The 21,673-nt window shown below is 41.5% G+C and overlaps 1 protein-coding gene across 1 annotated transcript in view; it reads left to right on the forward strand.

Moving 5' to 3' along the window:
- Window positions 1-21,673, forward strand: part of LOC137423249 (V-type proton ATPase subunit E 1) — a 59,171-nt gene that overhangs the window by 18,157 nt on the left and 19,341 nt on the right. Inside the window, exons 5-8 of the mRNA XM_068110176.2 lie at window positions 1,651-1,717; window positions 7,844-7,933; window positions 11,325-11,393; window positions 11,487-11,581. Coding sequence (XP_067966277.2) covers window positions 1,651-1,717; window positions 7,844-7,933; window positions 11,325-11,393; window positions 11,487-11,581 — 321 coding nt within the window. The remainder of the gene's footprint in view (window positions 1-1,650; window positions 1,718-7,843; window positions 7,934-11,324; window positions 11,394-11,486; window positions 11,582-21,673) is intronic.

Raw genomic sequence — 21,673 nt, forward strand, 5'->3', positions numbered from 1 at the left:
GAAATTTGAATGGGATATACATGTCGGCGATTTGAATTCAACCACCAACTACTTTTGAGATCAGCATAGGCCAAAAGGTCAACATAGGCCAAAGGTCAACAACCATTTCAAATTTCTAAAATCCTCAATTTTCATCCGATTGACTTGAAATTTGAAGAGGACTTGCATATCTGGTCACTGAATTCAACCACATAGGCCAAAAGGTCAACATAGGGCAGATTTCTAAAATCCTCAATTTTCATCCAATTGACTTGAAATTTGAAGAGAACTTGCATATCTGGTCACTGAATTCAAACACCAAGTATTTTTGAGGTCAACATAGGCCAAAATGTCAACATAGGCCAAGTTTCAAAAATCCTCAATTTTCATCCGATTGACTTGAAATTTGAAGAGGACTTGCATATCTGTTCACTGAATTCAAACACCAAGTATTTTTGAGGTCAACATAGGCCAAAATGTCAACATAGGCCAAGTTTCAAAAATCCTCAATTTTCATCCGATTGACTTGAAATTTGAAGAGGACTTGCATATCTGTTCACTGAATTCAACCACCAAGTATTTTGAGGTCAACATAGGCCAAAAGGTCAACATAGGCCAAGTTTCAAAAATCCTCAATTTTCATCCAATTGACTTGAAATTTGAAGAGGACTTGCATATCTGGTCACTGAATTCAAACACCAAGTATTTTTGAGGTCAAAATAGGCCAAAATGTCAACATAGGCCAAGTTTCAAAAATCCTCAATTTTCATCCGATTGACTTGAAAATTGAACAGCATTTGCACATTGAGTCACTAAATAGGGAAACTAACTATTTTTGTGGTCAAAAGGTCAAAGGTCAACTCAAGGTCAACCTTCAAAAATCATCATTTTTCATCTGAAAAATCGTCACTTTTCTTCCTATTGACCCGAGCTTTGATCAAGATTGTCAATTTTAATCTTGATGAAATGGACAATTTGCTGTATCAATGGAATTTTTTTCTTGGGAGGGGGCGGATTTTGCAAGTATCGTGCTCCGCATGACGGCTTCTTGTTTGTTTATTTTTATGGCCCCTATTCTGGTTTAGCTCCCTCTACTTTCTCAGACTTCCGACCCTCCCCAGGAACTTATGGATGAATGCTTTCTTCAAATCACATAGTCCTGGTTAAACTTCCAAAATTCGATCTTACTGCACACCTCACCTCTTTTGTTTCTCGCTTTTCCAGTGTATGTAACTACCTTCCAGTTGTGTTATCCCTCCCTTCCCTCCAGGGTTTAAAGCGAGTGCTGCCCTGCCATATCATGTCATCCTCACCCACAATCTTCATTACCCCATTAACCTCTCCTAACTAACCCTCTAACTTATAGATTGCAGTGTTTCCTCCCCTCCTCTCTCTGCTCTTTTTCTGTTTGTTCATTCCCTTGCTGGTTGTATCTGAAAGTTTCATTTTGCTCTACTGTCTGTTCGTCCCCTCCAGCCTCTTTCTTTCATGAACATCAATCTTTTGAAGAAAAACAACCAAGATTAATTCATCTCGATCTAGTTCGTTTATTTTCGTTTTGTCTCAAGTTTGTACCTCGTATCATAAACTTACTTATACTTTCATCATTTCCATGATGCTGCATTATTTCTGTTCACTGTTTAAGGTCATGTTGTTCTGTCTGTGCTGCAGCCAGATTTACAATTTGATGAAAGAGGCTCAGATGAATATGATGGAACTCCGGGAAAATCTCATCCGGGTGAGTGCTTTTGAAATGAAGGTTGCTTGTTTAGAAGTGACATCACAACCCTCAGAAAAGATTGCTTTCCGAATGTGATATCGTATGTGCTCATGTCTTTGGACTTTACTTTTTTGGGGGGGGATCTGAAATAGGATCGGAACTCCAATGAAGATGGCTATAGGCTTTTCCGCACCTCACCACTTCAGGAGGGAGCACTGTGTGCATTACATTGAAAATGCCTCCAACATCACAAACCACTCCTAATCTACTGCACTTCCTCAGGCCTAGCATGTAGTACATGGTGTTGTGTCATTGTAGTGCAAAGTTTTATACACTAGTGGAACCAATGTTTTTTGGAATCCTTATACCCTAGGCAACAAGACCTGAGTTGGTTCCATTTTTTTCAATGGCGTCTTTGGCGGCCATTTTGACTTTCAAAATGGCCGCCATTTTTTGCAATTTTGTATGTATCTTTTCACATAAAACACTTTGACCATTTTTTCTGGCATTTTTGTCATTCCTTGTACAGAAAAGCTACTGGAACACTAATATCTAGTTAACAAAAACTCTTTCGTGGAATATCAGCCATCTTGAAATTCAAAATGGCCACCATTTGAATTATTTGCTATGCTTCATTTGCACAAAGGCAAGCAAAAGCATATTATAAGTAAATTTTATTATTTATTTATTATTATTTGTCTTGTCAAGCTATGCCAAAGTGTGTTAATGTTAATACCAAACAAAACTGCAACCCAAAGGAAGGTATCATTAGTCATCTTGAATTTCAAAATGGCTGCCAAATATTAAAGTTACTACTACTATTCAAATATAAGGTAACATTGAATAATGTTCCTGGGATAATCATCTCTTTAGACAATAGTGCAATACATTTTGACAATGGTCAAACATTCAAAGGTCCATCATTTTGTAAATATCAGTTTTGTTTTCTTCATTGTAATATCTATGCCTAGTTGTCATCATCAGGGTTTTCAAGTTCCTCAGTTTGTTGCACAGCCGTGTCGGCACATTCTTCATCTGCTCCACATCTGATTTACTGTCACCGTGCTGTACAGATCCTTGCTCCAAGCTTCATCAAGCCCGCTGTGCTCAACAGTCCTCCCAAGGCACCTTAGTGCACACAAGACAGTGTGGAAACCACCAGGGCATACCATCCATTTCCCAGCATATTGGTCATGAAGATATTCTAACTTTAGGGCCCTCTTGTAAAGATCCATGTCAAATGTAACTAAGATCTTTCCAGTGTTTTCTGGACACACAACACTATTGAGGTACGAAAGCTTCTCAAGAACTGTCACCAGTGTTGTCTACTCATGAGCTGGTGCCTTAATGATAGGCATTGTGTGATCTTGATCAAGGTTGGGTGTCTTGTTCTCTTCTGTAGTGCACACACGAGAATTGTATGCTGACCAAACTGGTATACCGTCTGATGTCTCTTCATGGTGCCTCTGTGAATACCGTGAAAGTAGCCATACAAAGTCTTGCTGTGTTGCATTAACAACTTTATCTTGATACTGACCAAGTTGAAAGTTTTCATAGCGTGGACTTCTACTTGGCTTGGGGTTACCATTAATTGTACAGTCAGACATTTCAGTCACAGTTGGCAGGATGTTCTCAAGTTTTGTTGAGGTGTTGTCATGCAGCTTCAGTGGTTCAGCTACAGTCTCGTATTCTGTTACATCTGGGGGAACTCGTTGATAGACAGCAAGAGCAGTCCCATGGAATGTGTTCCGTCCATCAGCTGTGTCTACCTTGGCATCTATGTTATCAGCTGAGTTGATTGGCAGATTTTTCAACAGTCCTGGAGGCACGTAAACGCCATTGAATTCATTCATATTCTCTTGGACTGTGGTGGCAATCTTTGAAGTGATCTCCTCTACACGTTGATATGAAACACCAACGCCACTCTGGTACAACATGTCTATGTCTCTGCGACTGCGGTGTGCATGATGGCTATGGAGTGAAAGTCCAACCCCTAATGGCGTTTCAGTTGTGAACCTGAAGGTTGAAGTTGAGGACTTTGGCTGATATTGCACCTGCCGATCAGATTTGAACTCCTGGATGATGTGCTGTCCAATAAGTGCACATGCTCCATTTATCTTTTCATTGCGTGATTGTGTTTTGGTGGTGGCTGCTCCCTGGATGATCCATCTTATCATACAGAACAGTTGTTCTGGTATTCCAACTTCAATACTGTCCTTTAGCGACCCCTCAAATTTCCAAGGATTTTGCCTCGCCTGTGTTCTTGCATTTCTTATAATCTTTCCACTTTGAAAGAGAATTTTGAACTTTGCTTGCATATCCTTTTGTTCAGCAGAAGCTGCCCGAATAGCTGCAGCACCAGCATCACTGGAATGAACTGTTCATAGTTTTCTAGATATGCCTGTGATTTCGACATTATCCAGGTTGTTCTTCAGTTTCTGGTTTAAGTATAGCTCCTTGTTGGGATCAAAACCAGGAACGTTGGGTTCTGGAAGATATCTTTATACAGAAGGTGCACATCAGGCATGGGGATGAACTCTCCTTCATCAATCCTTTGCTGTATGATGCTTGTAAACTCTACTTCAGCTGCTATGGATTTCAGGTTCTCTTCCTGTTTGGCTTCAAAGGACAACTCACCACCCTTACGAACATATTTTTCCCAGTTACGAGTTTAACAAAGGTGATGGTACACAATATCTCTAGCAAGTAAATCACCAGAAGTTATCACATCACCTAGGTTTACCTGCCAAGTCTTGTTTCCACTCTTATTGACAATATCTGTGAAATGCGAGCCTCTACTATAACTAGTACAAGGATGGAGAACCTCATTAGTATCTTTCTGGCAAAAGAAACATTTATCTCTGAAGAATGAGTCACTTTTGCTTTGAGATCTTGTAACTGTTGACACAGTTGTTGCTGAAGTTGACGGTGCTGCTCGGTTTTGAGGATTCGACGGTCGTCCCCTCTTGCGGTTCGTCAGATTTGAAATATTCTTTGATTCACAAGATTTACTAACGTTCACTTCATCACGTTTGATATGAGCACGATTTGTCACTGCCTTGTAACATTGCTTGTGCCATGTAGCCTTTTTTTCTTTAAGTACTACTGAAGAAACATCACATAGTCTCTTACTAGCTGACGCAAAGCTTAAGTTGCCAAGTTGCACTCTTTTGTGTAAGCTGCTAAGAAATGTTTCATATGAAGCACATTTGAAATTGGCATGAGCAACGTCAACCAAAGGTTCAGGAGTTCTCTCTTGGCAGAATACACAAAGTTCGTAACTCGTGCATTGCTTCTTAGAAGGCGGCTCTTCAAACGATGACATTATGCGGCGGTGAAGCTGAAATCCAACTCGTCTATGAATACCTGTAAGATAAAAAAAGAATAAAGCAAATGTTCATATCTCTTTCATTATTGTAATTATAGTTATCTATGTGTAGTTTAAGACTGTAGAAATTAGAATATATACAAAATTGCAAAAAACGGCGGCCATTTTGAATTTCAAAATGGCCGCCGAAGACGCCATTGAAAAAAATGGAACCAACTCAGGTCTTGTTGCCAAGGGTATATAGATGCAAAAAAACATTGGTTCCACTAGTGTAGCAAATTTTGCACTTACATATAATAATTCTACATAACACCATGTACTAATGATTCAGTGGATTGTATTGTACAACGTGAGATATTGAGTCAATATTGCACAGTGTTTCGAAAACCAGTTTAACCAATGGAGTAGATTAATTGTCGGAATTAAAACTCTCAGAATATATTCACTGTATAAATTTTAAACAGCAGAACAGCTTGAGAATTTGAATTTTAACCAACAGAATAGATTGATTATGGAATTCAAACCACAAAATTTAGTTATAATAGGAATTTTGACCCACTTAATACATTGATTACATGATATAACCAAACCAATAGATGATGATTATAAAATTCAAGCTGCAAAATAATTTTTTATTGATATTTTAACTCCCAGAATATTTTTTACATGGGAAGGGGAGTGGGTCCGTGGATAGATAGTGTTAAGATAGTGGATAGATAGATAGAGTGTTGGCTAGATTTACTGTCACAGGAAATTTGTCAGAATAACTTGTCTTGTAAAATGTGCACTGAGGAGTCCGTGTGTGTTAACTTTAAGACAGTATAGAGTAAGAGTGTATTGTGGAAAACTTGTTGTTTTAGAGCGAGCCCAGGTGAGGACTTGCATAGTAAGGCACAGAAAAGCACCACACACTTTTAAAAGCAATGTGATGGACTGTTTGGACCGGCGCACCACAAGCCATGGTGGCGAGGTTGGCTGTAGAGTGCTGGCTGATGGCGGAACACTTCTTCTAGGGGGGCTCTCCCTGCAGGATGGGATGGCCTGATCGAAGGTGCCGCCCACACTAGTATGCAGTAAATGAGAGTGACTCACCCTGTTTGAGGGCGGTCCCAAACCTTATGAGGGCCGTAACCATACCTGAGCATGGCAGAGTTGTATCCGAACCGTTTCTACAATGGTAAAACATATATGTATGGAAACACCAGGAAATAAAAGCTGACCTTCTGTACACTTGCCTTATATTCATCTTTTGATCTCAAATCCAAATTTCTTGAGTATATAGCAATAACAACAAATTTTACTTTACTGTTCCAATACTTATGGAGGTCAATGTATGTATTTTACCTGCAGTATCGGTGAATCATGTATGTAAGGTTTTTAACCCACAAAATAGATTGATTTTCGTGAGTTTACCCCTCAAATAGATTTACCATATAAATTACAATGATTAAAACCTCTTGGATGTATTGGCTTTGAATAGTTTAGGACATCCTGTCTGAAGGAGAAGATGAACAAGTGGAAGGAATGTATGGAGACAAAAGGTCTGAAGGTGAATATCGGAAAAACGAAGGTGATGGCAAATGGTAAAGCATGTGGTGAGGTGGAAAGAACTGGGAAGTGGCCCTGTGCTGTGTGCAGGAAGGGTGTCGGAGTGAACTCCATTCAATGTACAATGTGCGCTGAGTGGGTTCATCAAAAATGTAGTGGTTTGAGAGGGTCATTAACCAGTGTGGCAGCTACATTCAAATGTAAGGTGTGCACAGAGGGAGCTGCAGATGGAGGAAATGTTGAGTTGGATCTTGGAGACGGCATGAAGCTGGAAGGTGTGAAAACATGTTGCTACCTCGGAGACATGCTGAATGGAGAAGGTGGATCAGACTCGGCAACGGTTGCTCGAGTGAGATGTGCATGGAAGAAGTTTCGGGAACTGAGTGGCGTGCTGACGAGGAGGGGACTGTCGTTGAAGCTGAAGGGAAAGGTGCATGCTGCATGTGTGAGAAGTGTCATGATTTATGGGAGCGAGACATGGGTAATGAACGTAGAGCAGCAACGAAGGTTGGAAAGGGTGGAATGCGAATGGTTCGGTGGATGTGTGGAGTATCGTTGAGAGAGATGAAGACAAATGATGAATTGCGAAAGATGATGGGAATTGAGCCTGTGATTGATGCTGTGAAGAGGAACAGGTTGAGATGGTTTGGTCATGTGTTGAGGAAGGATGAAAGTGACTGGTTGAGAAGAGTGATGGAAATGAATGTAGAAGGAAGTAGAGGACGGGGAAGACCTTGGCTAAAGGTAGTGGAAGAAGAAATGCGGGCAAGGGGGTTAACAAGGGGAGATGCAGAGAATAGGGTAAAATGGAGAAGATTGTCTGCAGTATTTCTACAGTCCTGAAGTAGGTTTCATGAGCAGATGCCCATACAATGTGAGTCTAATCCATGACAGACTGAACTTTGTACACTGTGCAGTTTCATAATTTGGTCTCATTTGCAGAACACTTCATGCAATCTTGGGAAGAGTTAACATGCTTTGTGTAAATGTCTCCACTTGAGAAATTAAGGTGCCCTTCCAGATATTATCCCTTGAAATAGTTTTTTAGGAAACATGTTTTTGCTACACCCCATAAATCATGTTGGCCTTCTTGTGTCATTCTGGGTTATGGTTAGGGCAAGGGCATTCTGACTCGTTTGAGCAAACTTGACTGTGCTGAACTAATTATTTGACAGTTTTGGGTGAATTAGGCTAATAAGTTGTCATAATGTTGAACTGTTATGTTAAAAATGAATAAAATATTGCAATTATGAGTAACTCGTCTCCAGGATATGTTGGCTGAAGCTGGGAAGAAACTGGATCAAATGGCTCGAGAACCACCTGCCTATCACACACTTCTTGAAGGCCTAATTTTGCAAGTAAGAACATTGATAGTGACAGTAAACAATGCTTTCAGATCTACCAAATGTATATTGGACATGGGTTCAGTGCTAAATTTTATTTTCTGGTTCCATCATTTTTGAGGTATGACTATGCGACTGATGCAATGCTCACATTGGTGAGGGCAGAAATTTATAATCTGGCCAGGTTATCCGTGCATAATGACCTGTACGTTGTGAAATGTATGGCATAGCTTCTTTAACATCTGCAAGTGAATGCAAGCAGACAAGACATAATTTTGTTTCGCATTATACTTGGGGTTGCCACAATGCTGGTTGATCACTCTATTCCATCTTCATCTCCTATTGTCAGTCGTTCATTCTTTTTCCAATCTCTTAATATCTCAATCTCTCACCACTGCATTGCATCCTTCCATCTGGTCTCCTTCTTCCTGGCAGTCCCATCTCCATAACTCGCATCTAACATACTTACATAGTCCCAGCTCCACATACTCTCTCTCTTTCTTGCTCTCCTCATCAGATGACCAAACTAATTTAAGCTCTTCTCAGCTACTTTCTTCGATGCTTCCACAATCTTAACTGAGCCCCTGATGTTGTACTGGTTCCTATTCTTGGTCTTTATTGTCACTGTACACATCCATCTCAACATCCTCATCTTATTAGTCTCCCACAAAGGAGATGCAAAACTATTGCAATGCCCCTGTCTGTCTGTGCGTGTGTTTGTCTGTCTGTGTGTGTTTCTCTGTCTGTCTGTGTCAGCATCGATATATTTTCGGTTTAAAAATTGTTTTCTCTGCCACTACTTGCCCGATCGATGCAAAACTTTAAACATAGGAGGCACATAAATATTTTATTTCTAACTCTGACATCATAGGTCATATGATATGGCAGCCATATTGGATTAAAGAAAAAAATTTGGACATCATTTTCCCTGAAACCGCTCAATGAAATTTTTTTAAAACTTGGCACATGTCTTCAACTCCCAATGAGATATAAAGGGTGATAACGATGACATCATCGGTGAAGTGGTATTCCAGCCATAAATTGGTTGAATAGAAATCTTTATCCAAAAAATCTGAAACTTCATATATCTGATCTATGACCCGATGTGAGGGATGGAATTAAATATATGACGTACATGTCCCATGCCAAGAAAGTAGGTGACAAAATAGGGTGCATGGATAATACGGGTATATGGCCCATCATAGCAGTGGCGTGCCTACAGCTTCATAGTTGCCACTTTCAAAATGGTTAACCATAATAGTAACGTGTTCAGTTAACAACAGTATTTTTGTTCAGAATGAAGCACGAGGTGAGACTATGTGCTCTACGAGTGCCGTTCTAATTTTAATCCAGTTTCTGATCCTCTTTCGTAGATGTTGCCCACATTTCCACACTATTTAACAAAGCCGGTTTCACAACTGTCTTGTAAATACGTGACTTTTGAAATGACATATGAATGCTAAGTGCCTTTCTAAAAAGGTCCCTAAAGTGCCTTTCATGCATGCGCTATGCATGCATTTTTAGTGATCACTTCTGCTTAGCAGGCAATTTTAACCTGTAATCTAGGCAAGTGAAATCTGAAGTTCAAATCGTTTTTTAAACATAGTTTTCAGCATTTTAATGAAAGAGTGGCAATTTCAAAATGGTTAACCACAGTTGTGTTTCAAAAAAATCTTAATTTAAAAGTTGATTTTAAACTTACCCTGTGCATTCACAAGCCCAATATATGACCAGACAATCGGTAATCCAAAGCACCCAAACCAGATACCGTGTCTCCCTCCAACTGTGATTTTGTGCAGAGACACACCCCAGCTTTATCTCAGGTACTTTTCCAAGTATTTTGGCCTGTTTTAGAAGCTTTGTGAGCCATTTTATGTAACAACCCTTTCCGTGCACACACGATAACAGTTGACATGGCCCGAAGACTGCTATTTCTTGAGGTTTCCGCAAATGTGCGCTGAACATTCTGGAGCAGATAATGTCATTTTGAAAGTCCCGTATTCTTCCTTGCTGTTTCAGCAGTTCCATTCTATCACACAACACTCCACTGCATTTCTTCCAATTATTCCAACCTGAAGTAATCCGTTGCTTAATTTACATTCCCATATTTCCATCTTCTGCTGCCACTGACCCCAGGTACTTGAAGCTACTCACTTTCTCCAGATATTCACCGATAGATAATCTTTACACTTTCACCCCAATCCTTTTCCTTCGGCTCAAACTTGCAATCCATAAATTGAGTCTTTACTCTACTGGTCTTCATAGTTTCCACTTTTCTCCATTTCTCCAGATAATCAGTCACATTCTCCTCATCCCATCCACATAGCTGTATGTCATCTGCAAACTACTTAACAATTGAATTTAAGCTGAATGGACATGTTACCTTTGTGGCAGCCTACAGCAATATCAGTCTGTTCTTAAATTATGTGTGAGAGTGTCCAGTGGTGAAGACATTGATTGGCACCTCGGAGATTATGGGCTCAACTCTGGTTGAAAGCAATAATAAAAAAGATATGGATTGTAAACTTGTGCAAGTCAAGCTAGTTTCAGGAGAATTACTGCGTCACTATCAGATACTCGGTAAAAACCTAGCTGGCTCAATAATGACATTCAGAGAGGGGGTAACCTGATTGCTCCACCTAATCTCCATACATTGTGATTGACTCTTAAAGTCTTCATTTAACTTTGGATTGATAAAAGAAACAATACGTATGAAAAGGCCATGCTTCCCAAATTCCCACTAATCAGATAAAAATAAATCCCAACAACTCCTAATTCATACATCCTCACACTGTCCTTCTATGAGGATCACCAGCTGAACAATCACTACTCATTTTATGGCTGGTTGATGATAAAGGATTAGTCTTTGGAGCTTCTAAGTTTATCTGGAAGAAATTTACTTTCCTTAACCATATCTCTGGACTAACGTAGTCTCTGAGGCCAGGCACAAATTGAGCATTCTTTTCCATGCTCATGCAGTTATTCCTTGGCACTGTGCAGCTGCTGTCTGTTACATTTAGATACTGCACCTCACTACTGTGGTCTGTGGCTTCACCCTCTCCTAATTATGTCCTTAGAGTCCCAAAAATTCTAAAATGGAAATACTATTATAAATCCTACCAGGGTGGTTAATTGCTGGTTTGCAGAACGTATAACACCAAATTCCAGCACCTCCTTTTCGCACCGACCGAGGTTTTCGACTCCAATCTTCACAATATGTCGGATGAGTTCGAATATGTTGATTTGAGCTTAAGGTTGCAGACACATTACCAATCTATAGGATGAGCTGAAGATAATGTAGTGTCTGATTGTGTTATATTTTGTGCTTTAAATCTTGAGAGTAATTCACACTTGACAACGAAACTTTTGCATCCTGGGTACCTCAAACTCTGCTCTTGCATTGCAGGGTCTCTTCCGATTAAAGGAGCAATCAGTGGGGGTGTGTTGCCGTAAGCAGGACCTTGACATTGTTAAGGTAAGACTCGGATAATGTTAGAATGAGAAATGTTGATGGAAGCAAATTACTTACCAATTCACAATAAATTTTTCTTTCTCGTATCATTTTCAGGCAGTTTTAGAGAAAGTCATTCCGATCTACACAGAACAAGCCAAAAGGACTGTCAAGGTCTTTGTCGACAGCAATCATTTCCTTCCTGCAGATGCGTGAGTTTCCGAAACAGAAATTCAATTTCCAAACTGTTATCATTTTATGTAGTCAGCTAATTCATGTTGACTGCTTGTTGCATCATCATTCTCCCAGACATGCCCATTATCGGAATGCGATCAAGCTGCTAATGCCGTTCATGAGCTTGCTTGTCAAAATATCCATTTGGGTTTAGTGAGAATGGAAGTATTGCTGATGAAATCTTTCCAAAAACAGAACCTCGGTTATTAGTTGACATTTTATATCATGTACGATACAACTGGTTGAAATGAATTCAATACTGTATGATTCAAAAAAGTCATAATATGAAGCTTTATCTCCACATCAGTGGCCTAGCATAAGTAGAAAATGTAATAAGGATGGTTGGTCAATATTAGGTAAATGCAAAGATTCTCCCATTTGGGCCTCAGGTGGGGGATTGGTGGACAACAGGAAGGACAAGAGGGTTTTGGATGAGGGAGTGAAAAGACTAAATATGTTATGTAGATGTACAGACTTGGCATTTAATATGGAATATTTTTTTTTTCTTGACTTGGGTTTACTTTCTTAACTCAGTATATCAATATAGTGAGTTTCTTTTACACTTTGGTGATTTATTCGTTAAAAGAACCATGTCACTGATTGTCTGTCGCAGCAAGAAATCAACAACAGGATTATATCACAGGTGGCGTGGCAAAATGTACGGACAGGTGCATTTGATGATTGGCTTCACAGTCGGGTATACAAGGGTTGTTGCGTTCTGTATTAGTGGAAAACAACTGCTGCACGTCTCCAAAAGTTATTGCCGCTTCCTCTGGAGATTGTACGTCAACTCGACAATGCTGTTTGTCATGGAGTGGTGGCTTTACGAAATTACGGCATGAAACAGCGTGCTATTGCTCGGCAGTATGGCATCACTCAAGGTCAGGTGTCAAAGATCCTGAAACGAAATGCTCAGAGGGGTGTCCCTACTCCAATACCGAGGCCAGGACTTCCCCGCAGAACCACAAGGAGGGATGATCGCCAGCTGCACCGGTTAGTCCGCAATGGCCGTACAAAGTCAGCTAATCGGCTTAGGGCTGAGTGGCAGCAACTGACAAATGTGCCTGTATCCAGAAGGCTAGTCAATCAACGACTGGTTCAAGCAGGCTATCTTGCCAGGCATCCCCTGAGAAAGCCACGCCTGACCAGACAACACCGCCAGCGCCGATTGCAGTGGGCCAGAGAGCACCGTCAATGGCAGCCAGGACACTGGAATCACGTGATCTTCAGTGGCGAGTCTAGATTTCTGGTCTATCGTCAAGATGGCCGCGTCCGAGTGCACAGACAAGTGCATGAAGCCTACAACAAAGATTGTATAGTGCCAAGAGTCCAAGCTGGAGGTGGTGGGGTGACCGTTTGGGCTGCTTTTCATGCAGGGGGCAAAACTGACATGGTTGTTCTGAATGGAAACCTGAACCAGTTCAAGCACAGGGCCATTCTGGAAGAAACATTGCTTCCATTTGCTCGTGCAGCTTTTCGAGGAAACTTTGTCTTCCAATATGACAATGCACGGCCTCATCGTGCTCGCATGATCCAACACTTTTTTGCTGACCGTGGTGTAGAGCATATGGAGTGGCCTGCCATGTCCCCAGATATGAATCCGATAGAGAATTTGTGGGCAGAATTAACGCGTCAAATCGACCACTTGGACCAGCAGCCGAACTCTGTGCGTGAATTGCAGCAGGCTATTGTCACTGCATGGCAAGCGATTCCTGTCCAAATCCTGGCAAATCTCGTGAACAGCATGCCTCAACGTGTACGTGCTCTCCTGAATGCTCGTGGGGGTTACACGAAGTACTGAACTGTAATTTTACTGTCCGTAATCCCAGTCGTAATTTAACTTTTGTTTTTGTTAAAAAAAATTTTGGCTAATGTGCAAAATAAAGAGATACTTCTGGAAAACGTACAGAAGTTTAACACAGTACTGTCCATGAATTGAGTTCAATAGCAGTTTACATCACTTTCAAGGATCAATTTATTTGTTTCGAAATGTCAAATGTGGTTTTTGTTTCTTTTAAAGGTCACATTAACAAAATCTAGAATAATTTCAACATAATTCCAATGAACTTTTGGTTCTAAGACATCTTGAAAAGTAAGTTCACCCCCACAAAAAAGATATTCCATATTAAATGCCAAGTCTGTACTTGGGTGGTAAAAAGGGAGATGGGTATCGGTGGCATACTGGAGGTAGGGAGCAGAGGACAGGGGTAGCGATGTGTGAGAGGAAGAGTAATCGAGGAGGCAGGATGTTCAGCAATTCTGCCATTTTTGTATAAGATGTAGGGTACAGTTGTGGCCCAAAATATTGGCACCCTTGCACTTTTTTCAAATAATGCACCATTTCTTCCAGAAAATTGTTTAAATTAAAAAATATTTTGGTATCCACATGTGTATTTCTTTGGTTTGCAGTGGAACAAAACAAAAAAAGCTGAAAAAATTACTAAATATTATTCCATACAGAGATCCTACAATGGCCCGGACAATATTATTGGCACTTTTTAGAAGTTGTTAGAAATAATTAGATTTCAAGCAGGTGATTCTCCTTTACTTTGGAATATAACTCACCTAAGGTTATTTGCAGGTGCCTGCAATATAAAAATTACTCATTCAACCAGTTTGAATAGAGAAAAGGACTCATTTTGCTATTTTGTTTCACTGTGTATACGGCAATGAGCATGGAGAAAAGAAAGAAAACCAGAGAAATGTCTGAGGAGGCCTGACACAAGATTTTAGCCAAGCATGGACAATCTCAAGGCTACAAGTCCATCTCCAGAGACCTTGATGTTCCTGTGTCCACCATACGCAATGTTATTGGGAAGTTTAAGGCCCATGGCACTGTAGCCAACCTCTCTGGACGTGGCCGCAAGAGAAAACTTGATGGAAGATTTAAGAGAAGGATTGTTCGAATGGTGGAGAAAGCACCTCGATCAACTGCCAAAAAGATTCAAGCTGACCTTCAGAGACAACGTACGACAGTTTCAACACGCACCATCCATTGCCAACTCAATGAAAGGGTTGGTATGGTAGGAGACCCAGGAGGAACCTATTGCTGAGAATGTCCTGTGGACAGAGGAGACCAAATTAGAGCTTTTTGGTAAAGCACATCATCTTAATGTTTACAGAAAACAAAATGAAACCTTCAAAGAAAAGAACACCTTCCCTACAGTCAAACATGGAGGAGGTGCAGTGATGTTTTGGGGTTGCTGTGCTGCCTCTTTCACTGGGTGCTTTGAATGTGTGCATGGCATCATGAAATCCGGAGATTACCAAGGCATTTTGGAGCGCAATGTTCACCCCAGTGTCAGAAAGCTAGGTCACCGTCGAAGGTCATGGATCTTGCAGCAGGACAATGACCCCAAACCCACTTCAAAAAAAAACACCAAGAATGGTTTAAGACAAAACGCTGGACTGTTCTGAAGTAGCCAGCAATGAGTCCAGATCTGAATCCCATTGAACACCTGTGGGGAGATCTGAAAGCAGCAGTTGGGAGAAGGCACCCTTCAAATCTGGGAGAACTGGAGCAGTTTGCATAAGAAGAGTGGGCCAAACTGCCAGTAGAGAGGTGTCAGAAGCTCATTCATGGCTATCGGAAGTGCTTGACTGCAGTTATTTTGTCCAAAGGCCGTGCTACCAAATATTAAGCCTGGGGTGTCAATAATTTTGTCAATGCCATTTATTTTTATTTTCTCATTTAAAAGGATATATTAAGTTCTGAATCAACAACAAAGGTTCTGTAATATTAACAGTGAAATAAAGAATTGTGGAGACCAAATAGTTTTGTCAATTTTAAAGGTCCACAGACACGGAATCTCACTCAAAATGCATTTGATGTCATCCAAATGAGTCTTGTTATGGTGAATTCAAATTTTTTGGCATTGATTTTTTGTTATATTCACTCTGAAACATTAAAAATGAAAGAAAACCGAACCACTTGGGAACGCCCCTAAAAATTCTGCCCCATACCTCAAAGCCGATGACGTAATCCATGTGACGTCACCTCCAGAACGCAGCTCGCTCGCAAGCATGCTCCACGTGCATTTGCTTGATACAAATCAAACACTTATTTTAACTCCAATTTACATTCTGTTTCCACTTTTAGTGAGAAGTAGGGGTCTGTGCAACCATTCATAAACTTTATTTGGTGCAAATCGGATCATTTTTAGCCGAGTTATCTCAGACCGTGGGTTGTTATCTATCTATAATTCCGCTAATCTCTGTGTGTGTGTATGTTTGTATGTTTGTATGTTTGTATGTTTGTTTGTGACCGCTGTTTCTCGACAACCACGGGTCCGATATACTTTAAACTTGCCAGGTATATTGCTGGGGACCCGAGGATGTGCCTTTTCAAGGTTTCATATTAATCGGACAAGTACTTACCGAGCTATGTCCAAAAAACGATTCAACCAATCAGAGAGCAGCGAGTTATCGCGTGTGCCGAACGTGGCGAACACACTCTGCCTCGGACGGCACATTTGAGAGCGTATTCATTTATTTCACGTTGGCAAACTATGTTGCCGCTATGTTGGCGTTAAACTATGTTTTAAAACTAATTAAAACCATTTCATGTAAATAGAGGGGGGGATTGTCACTGTACTCGCAAGCCGTTCGCCGTTCGCTTTGGCGATGCGAATGGACCAAAACATTTCATGGACCAAACCATTTCATGTAAATAGAGGGGGGGGGATTGTCACCGTACTCGCACCCACGTACCCACGTACCCACGTACGGGCATTGCACCCACGTACGGGCATGCCCTAGTCTATCTATAATTCCAGTAATCTGTGTGTGTGTGTGTGTGTGTGTGTGTGTGTGTGTGTGTGTGTGTGTGTGTGTGTGTGTGTGTGTGTGTGTGTGTGTCTGTGTGTGTGTCTGTGTGTTTGTCTGTGACCGCTGTTTCTCGACAACCACGGGTCCGATATACTTGAAACTTGCCAGGTATATTGCTGGGGACCCGAGGATGTGCCTTTTCAAGGTTTGAAATTAATCGGACAAGTAGTTACCGAGCTATGGCGATTTAGCCGTTCGCCGTTCGCTTTGGCGTTGCGAATGGACCAAACCATTTCATGTAAATAGAGGGGGGGGTTCTGTGGTCGTTGCGAATGGACCAAACCATTTCATGTAAATAGAGGGGGGGGGATTGTCACCGTACTCGCAAGCCGTTCGCTTTGGCTTTGCGAATGGACCAAACCATTTCATGTAAATAGAGGGGGGGGATATAATTTTAGATATATATATAGTACGGGCATGCCCTAGTCTATCTATAATTCCAGTAATCTCTGTGTGTGTGTGTGTGTGTGTGTGTGTGTGTGTGTGTGTGTGTGTGTGTGTCTGTGTGTCTGTGTGTTTGTCTGTGACCGCTGTTTCTCGACAACTACCGGTCCGATATACTTGAAACTTGCCAGGTATATTGCTGGGGACCCGAGGATGTGCCTTTTCAAGGTTTCATATTAATCGGACAAGTAGTTACCGAGCTATGGCGATTTAGCCGTTCGCCGTTCGCTTTGGCTTTGCGAATGGACCAAACCATTTCATGTAAATAGAGGGGGGGGGGTTCTACCGTACTCGCAAGCCGTTCGCTTTGGCTTTGCGAATGGACCAAACCATTTCATGTAAATAGAGGGGGGGGATTGTCACCGTACTCGCAAGCCGTTCGCTTTGGCTTTGCGAATGGACCAAACCATTTCATGTAAATAGAGGGGGGGGATATAATTTTAGATATATATATAGTACGGGCATGCCCTAGTCTATCTATAATTCCAGCAATCTCTGTGTGAATGTATGTCTGTGTGTCTGTGTGTTTGTCTGTGACCGCTGTTTCTCGACAACCACGGGTCCGATATACTTGAAACTTGCCAGGTATATTGCTGGGGACCCGAGGATGTGCCTTTTCAAGGTTTCATATTAATCGGACAAGTAGTTAGCGAGCTATGGCGATTTAGCCGTTCGCCGTTTGCTTTGGCTTTGCGAATGGACCAAACCATTTCATGTAAATAGAGGGGGGGGGTTCTATCGTACTCGCAAGCCGTTCGCTTTGGCTTTGCGAATGGACCAAACCATTTCATGTAAATAGAGGGGGGGGATTGTCACCGTACTCGCAAGCCGTTCGCTTTGGCTTTGCGAATGGACCAAACCATTTCATGTAAATAGAGGGGGGGGATATAATTTTAGATATATATATAGTACGGGCATGCCCTAGTCTATCTATAATTCCAGTAATCTCTGTGTGTATGTGTGTGTGTATGTCTGTGTGTCTGTGACCGCTGTTTCTCGACAACTACCGGTCCGATATACTTGAAACTTGCCAGGTATATTGCTGGGGACCCGAGGATGTGCCTTTTCAAGGTTTGAAATTAATCGGACAAGTGGTTCCCAAGGTATGGTCACCGTACTCGCAAGCCGTTCGCTTTGGCTTTGCGAATGGACCAAACCATTTCATGTAAATAGAGGGGGGGGGGGGTTCTGTGGTCGTTACTGGCTTTGCGAATGGACCAAACCATTTCATGTAAATAGAGGGGGGGGGGTTCTGTGGTCGTTACTGCCACGTGGTTTCAAAGTTTTTTTTTGTTGTTGTTGTTTGCACGCATGTTTTTTTGCACGCACGTACGTGCTTGCCCGTATGGGCAAGCACGTACGTGCGGGCACGCCCTAGTTTATATAATTCACCCATAGTTGAATATGTGCAGGCTACTCCACGGAGTGACCTTGCGGGCTTGTTTTAACTCCAATTTACATTCTGTTTCCACTTTTAGTGAGAAGTAGGGGTCTGTGCAACCATTCATAAACTTTATTTCGTGCAAATCGGATAATTTTAGCCGAGTTACCTCAGACCGTGAGTTGTTATCTATCTATAATTCCAGTAATCTCTATGTGTATGTGTGTGTGTCGTCTGTGTGTGTGTCTGTGACCGCTGTTTCTCGACAACCACGGGTCCGATATACTTGAAACTTGCCAGGTATATTGCTGGGGACCTGAGGATGTGCCTTTTCAAGGTTTCATATTAATCGGACAAGTAGTTACCGAGCTATGGCGATTTAGCCGTTCGCCGTTCGCTTTGGCTTTGCGAATGGACCAAACCATTTCATGTAAATAGAGGGGGGGGGGGGTTCTGTGGTCGTTGCGAATGGACCAAACCATTTCATGTAAATAGAGGGGGGGGATTGTCACCGTACTCGCAAGCCGTTCGCTTTGGCTTTGCGAATGGACCAAACCATTTCATGTAAATAGAGGGGGGGGATATAATTTTAGATATATATATAGTACGGGCATGCCCTAGTTTATATAATTCACCCAGAGTTGCATATGTGCAGGCTACTCCATGGAGCGACCTTGCGGGCTTGTTTTAACTCCAATTTACATTCTGTTTCCACTTTTAGAGAGAAGTAGGGGTCTGTGCAACCATTCATAAACTTTATTTCGTGCAAATCGGATAATTTTAGCCGAGTTACCTCAGACCGTGAGTTGTTATTTATTTAATTCACCCAGAGTTGAATATGTGCAGGCTCCTCCACGGAGCGACCATGTGGGCTTATCAACGAGGCGAGGCGTGACACACACGTGTCTCAGCATACCTCAGATCAAGATCAAGCAAATCAAAAGTAGAGTACGTACAAATTACATGGAATGGATCGCGGGCCGAAGCATGGCGAATCGAGATGGCATGGACTTCGTTCTGGAGATGACGTCACCGGTCACGTGACCTGCGGTTCGCTGAACTCCACTTTTTTGAGGGGCGGGGCATAGCAAGTTATGAAAAACACTACAAATGTTCAAAATATTGGTCTAATTATCCCATTGTTGATTTTAAAAAAGAATCATGGGTGATTTCTTCACTAGGAAGGTCAAGTTAATATATAAATAACCAGAAAGTTTTGAATTACATGGGACCTTTAATTTATTTTTGAGAAAATTGTGAATTATTTGAAAAAAGTGCAAGGGTGCCAATATTTTTGGCCACGACTAAGTACGCTGACGATAATTTTGTATGCTGCGCTCCTGACAGAAATTTCTCATGAGATCGAGTGATATTCTCATCATGTCAGGACCACCATCCTTTCTTTTCTTTTTATTCGTCGTCTTAATCTTCTTCGTCTTTGGCTTTGGCTTTGGCTCAAAAAATTAAGAAACATATTTTGTCGACCTCATGTAATTTCATAGTAGAGTTTTTAACTTCCATTTTTCTGTATTATCCTAAATATCTACTGGTGTAAAAAGTGCAGTTGAGATATCTTTTGATATGAGGCAGAACATTAAAATCACAGCTGCACATGCTGACAAAACAAGGCCTTCATTGAACCTTAATAGAGTACTGCTCTCCCCTATGGGCTGGCACCCCAGCTTGACATCTGGTTTTCCGGTGTCCTGTGCAACCGAAAGCTCACAACATTATTGGAATCTCGCACAATTTTTTTTCTGTTGGATACAACATCGAGGCTCGAGTAAGAGCTAACATTAATCACAAAAAAACAAACGGACACACAAAACATACAATAAAGGGAGCGGGAGACAAGATGCGGAGAGAAAGGGAAGCACACAAGTACAACAGCAGAGAGCAGGGACAACGGAAGATCTGTGGGAGGGAGAGGGCTTGGGGGGAGGAGGCATTGGAAGGGGTTGGGGGAGTGGTGGGAGACGTATAAAACACATGGACGCTGCTAGGATTTGCAGGAAAGAAGTTGGTATTTCATAAAAGTGGATCTGGGGTGAATTAGCGGGGGTAGAAAAGATCAAGGTTTTGGATGGGGGAGGATAAGAGATGGTGGTGAACAGCTGTTTTAAAGACCTGAGGAGAGGAGTGGGCTTGAAGAGATTGAGGGAGTTTGTTCCAGAGGCGGGAGAAAAGAGGAATGAAAGAGTGAATGAAGTTGAAGCACAAGGCCTATAGCTCTCATATCACAGATAGTTGGCAGTCTCTATTTTTTTTACTGCCTCTCCTCTGGTCTAGCTCCACTGCTCTATCAGCCCTCTGACCGCCCCCGTACTACTCCAGGATGCACACATTCTTCAGGTAACCCTCTCCTGGTTCAAATCCCAAAATCCAGGTTTTCTCCACACCTCAAATTTCCTGCTTGTCTTTTCTTCCATATTTCTGGAACTGCCTTCCGAAGATGGTGTAATCCCCCTCCTCTTTCCAGGGCTTCAATTCAGGCCAGAGGTATACCATCATCTCATCTCATCCTTTACCCACAATCTTTATTACCCCTATTAGCCCTTTCTAACATAGCCATCTTAACTTAGAGGTAATTTAAGGTTATTGTTATCCTCCCCTATTTTCTCTTCCGTTTTCCTGGTATTTAATTCCCTTGCTTATTGTGTCCAGCTGTTTCCTTACGGCCACACCGTCAGTTCATTGCCTTTATATCTTCCGTCACCTCACACTGCTATGTGCTTTCAAACTTGTAAAAAAAAAATACACTATGATAACAGACTGACAAAGATATGAGGCTTTCGGATTTCTGCTGTTCTCTCCCAGACCAATGCCTGCATGTTGTGCGAAAAACCGCTGTGGGCGCTGTGGTAGCTACTTTTTTTTTAATGGCATAGCCCATTGGACAAAGCCGTCGAGAACAGGGTTTGTCTGTCCGTATGTATGTATGTTCTCTCAAACGTACACTAATCAGAGCTGAGGATCTGGTCACATGACAATGGTGATCTGATGTCATTATGGTGGTACGACAGATGACTCCACACACCGCCATTTTGATTCCTATACCTTTCAGGCCGGACATATCGTTGAACCTGTCATGTATCACAATCTGCATGCTCTACCTTTACGTTTTTCATTCAGTGCGAAACACAAACAAACACGTGAAACACAGAAAGTAAAACACGTCAAAATAATTAAGGATCTTTCATAACACTCGATTGTTATCGTGGCTGTGGTTGTTGTTGTTTGTGGGTCAATTCTGTGTAGTTTTATATTGCTTCACAAAATATCACGACTGTATATATAATTTTGTGTGCTCATTCCGTGTCCTAAAGGGTTTCTACTGTCATAGAATAAGAAATGTTTCTGTTCAAACTGATGTGTGAATAAACCATGCATTTGCGCTTCTTCCTCTTCTTCATTCTCG

The sequence above is a fragment of the Myxine glutinosa genome, chromosome 3 (genome assembly GCF_964187855.1).
Source record: "Myxine glutinosa chromosome 3, kmMyxGlut1.1, whole genome shotgun sequence".
NCBI classification, from domain to species: Eukaryota; Metazoa; Chordata; class Myxini; order Myxiniformes; family Myxinidae; genus Myxine; species Myxine glutinosa.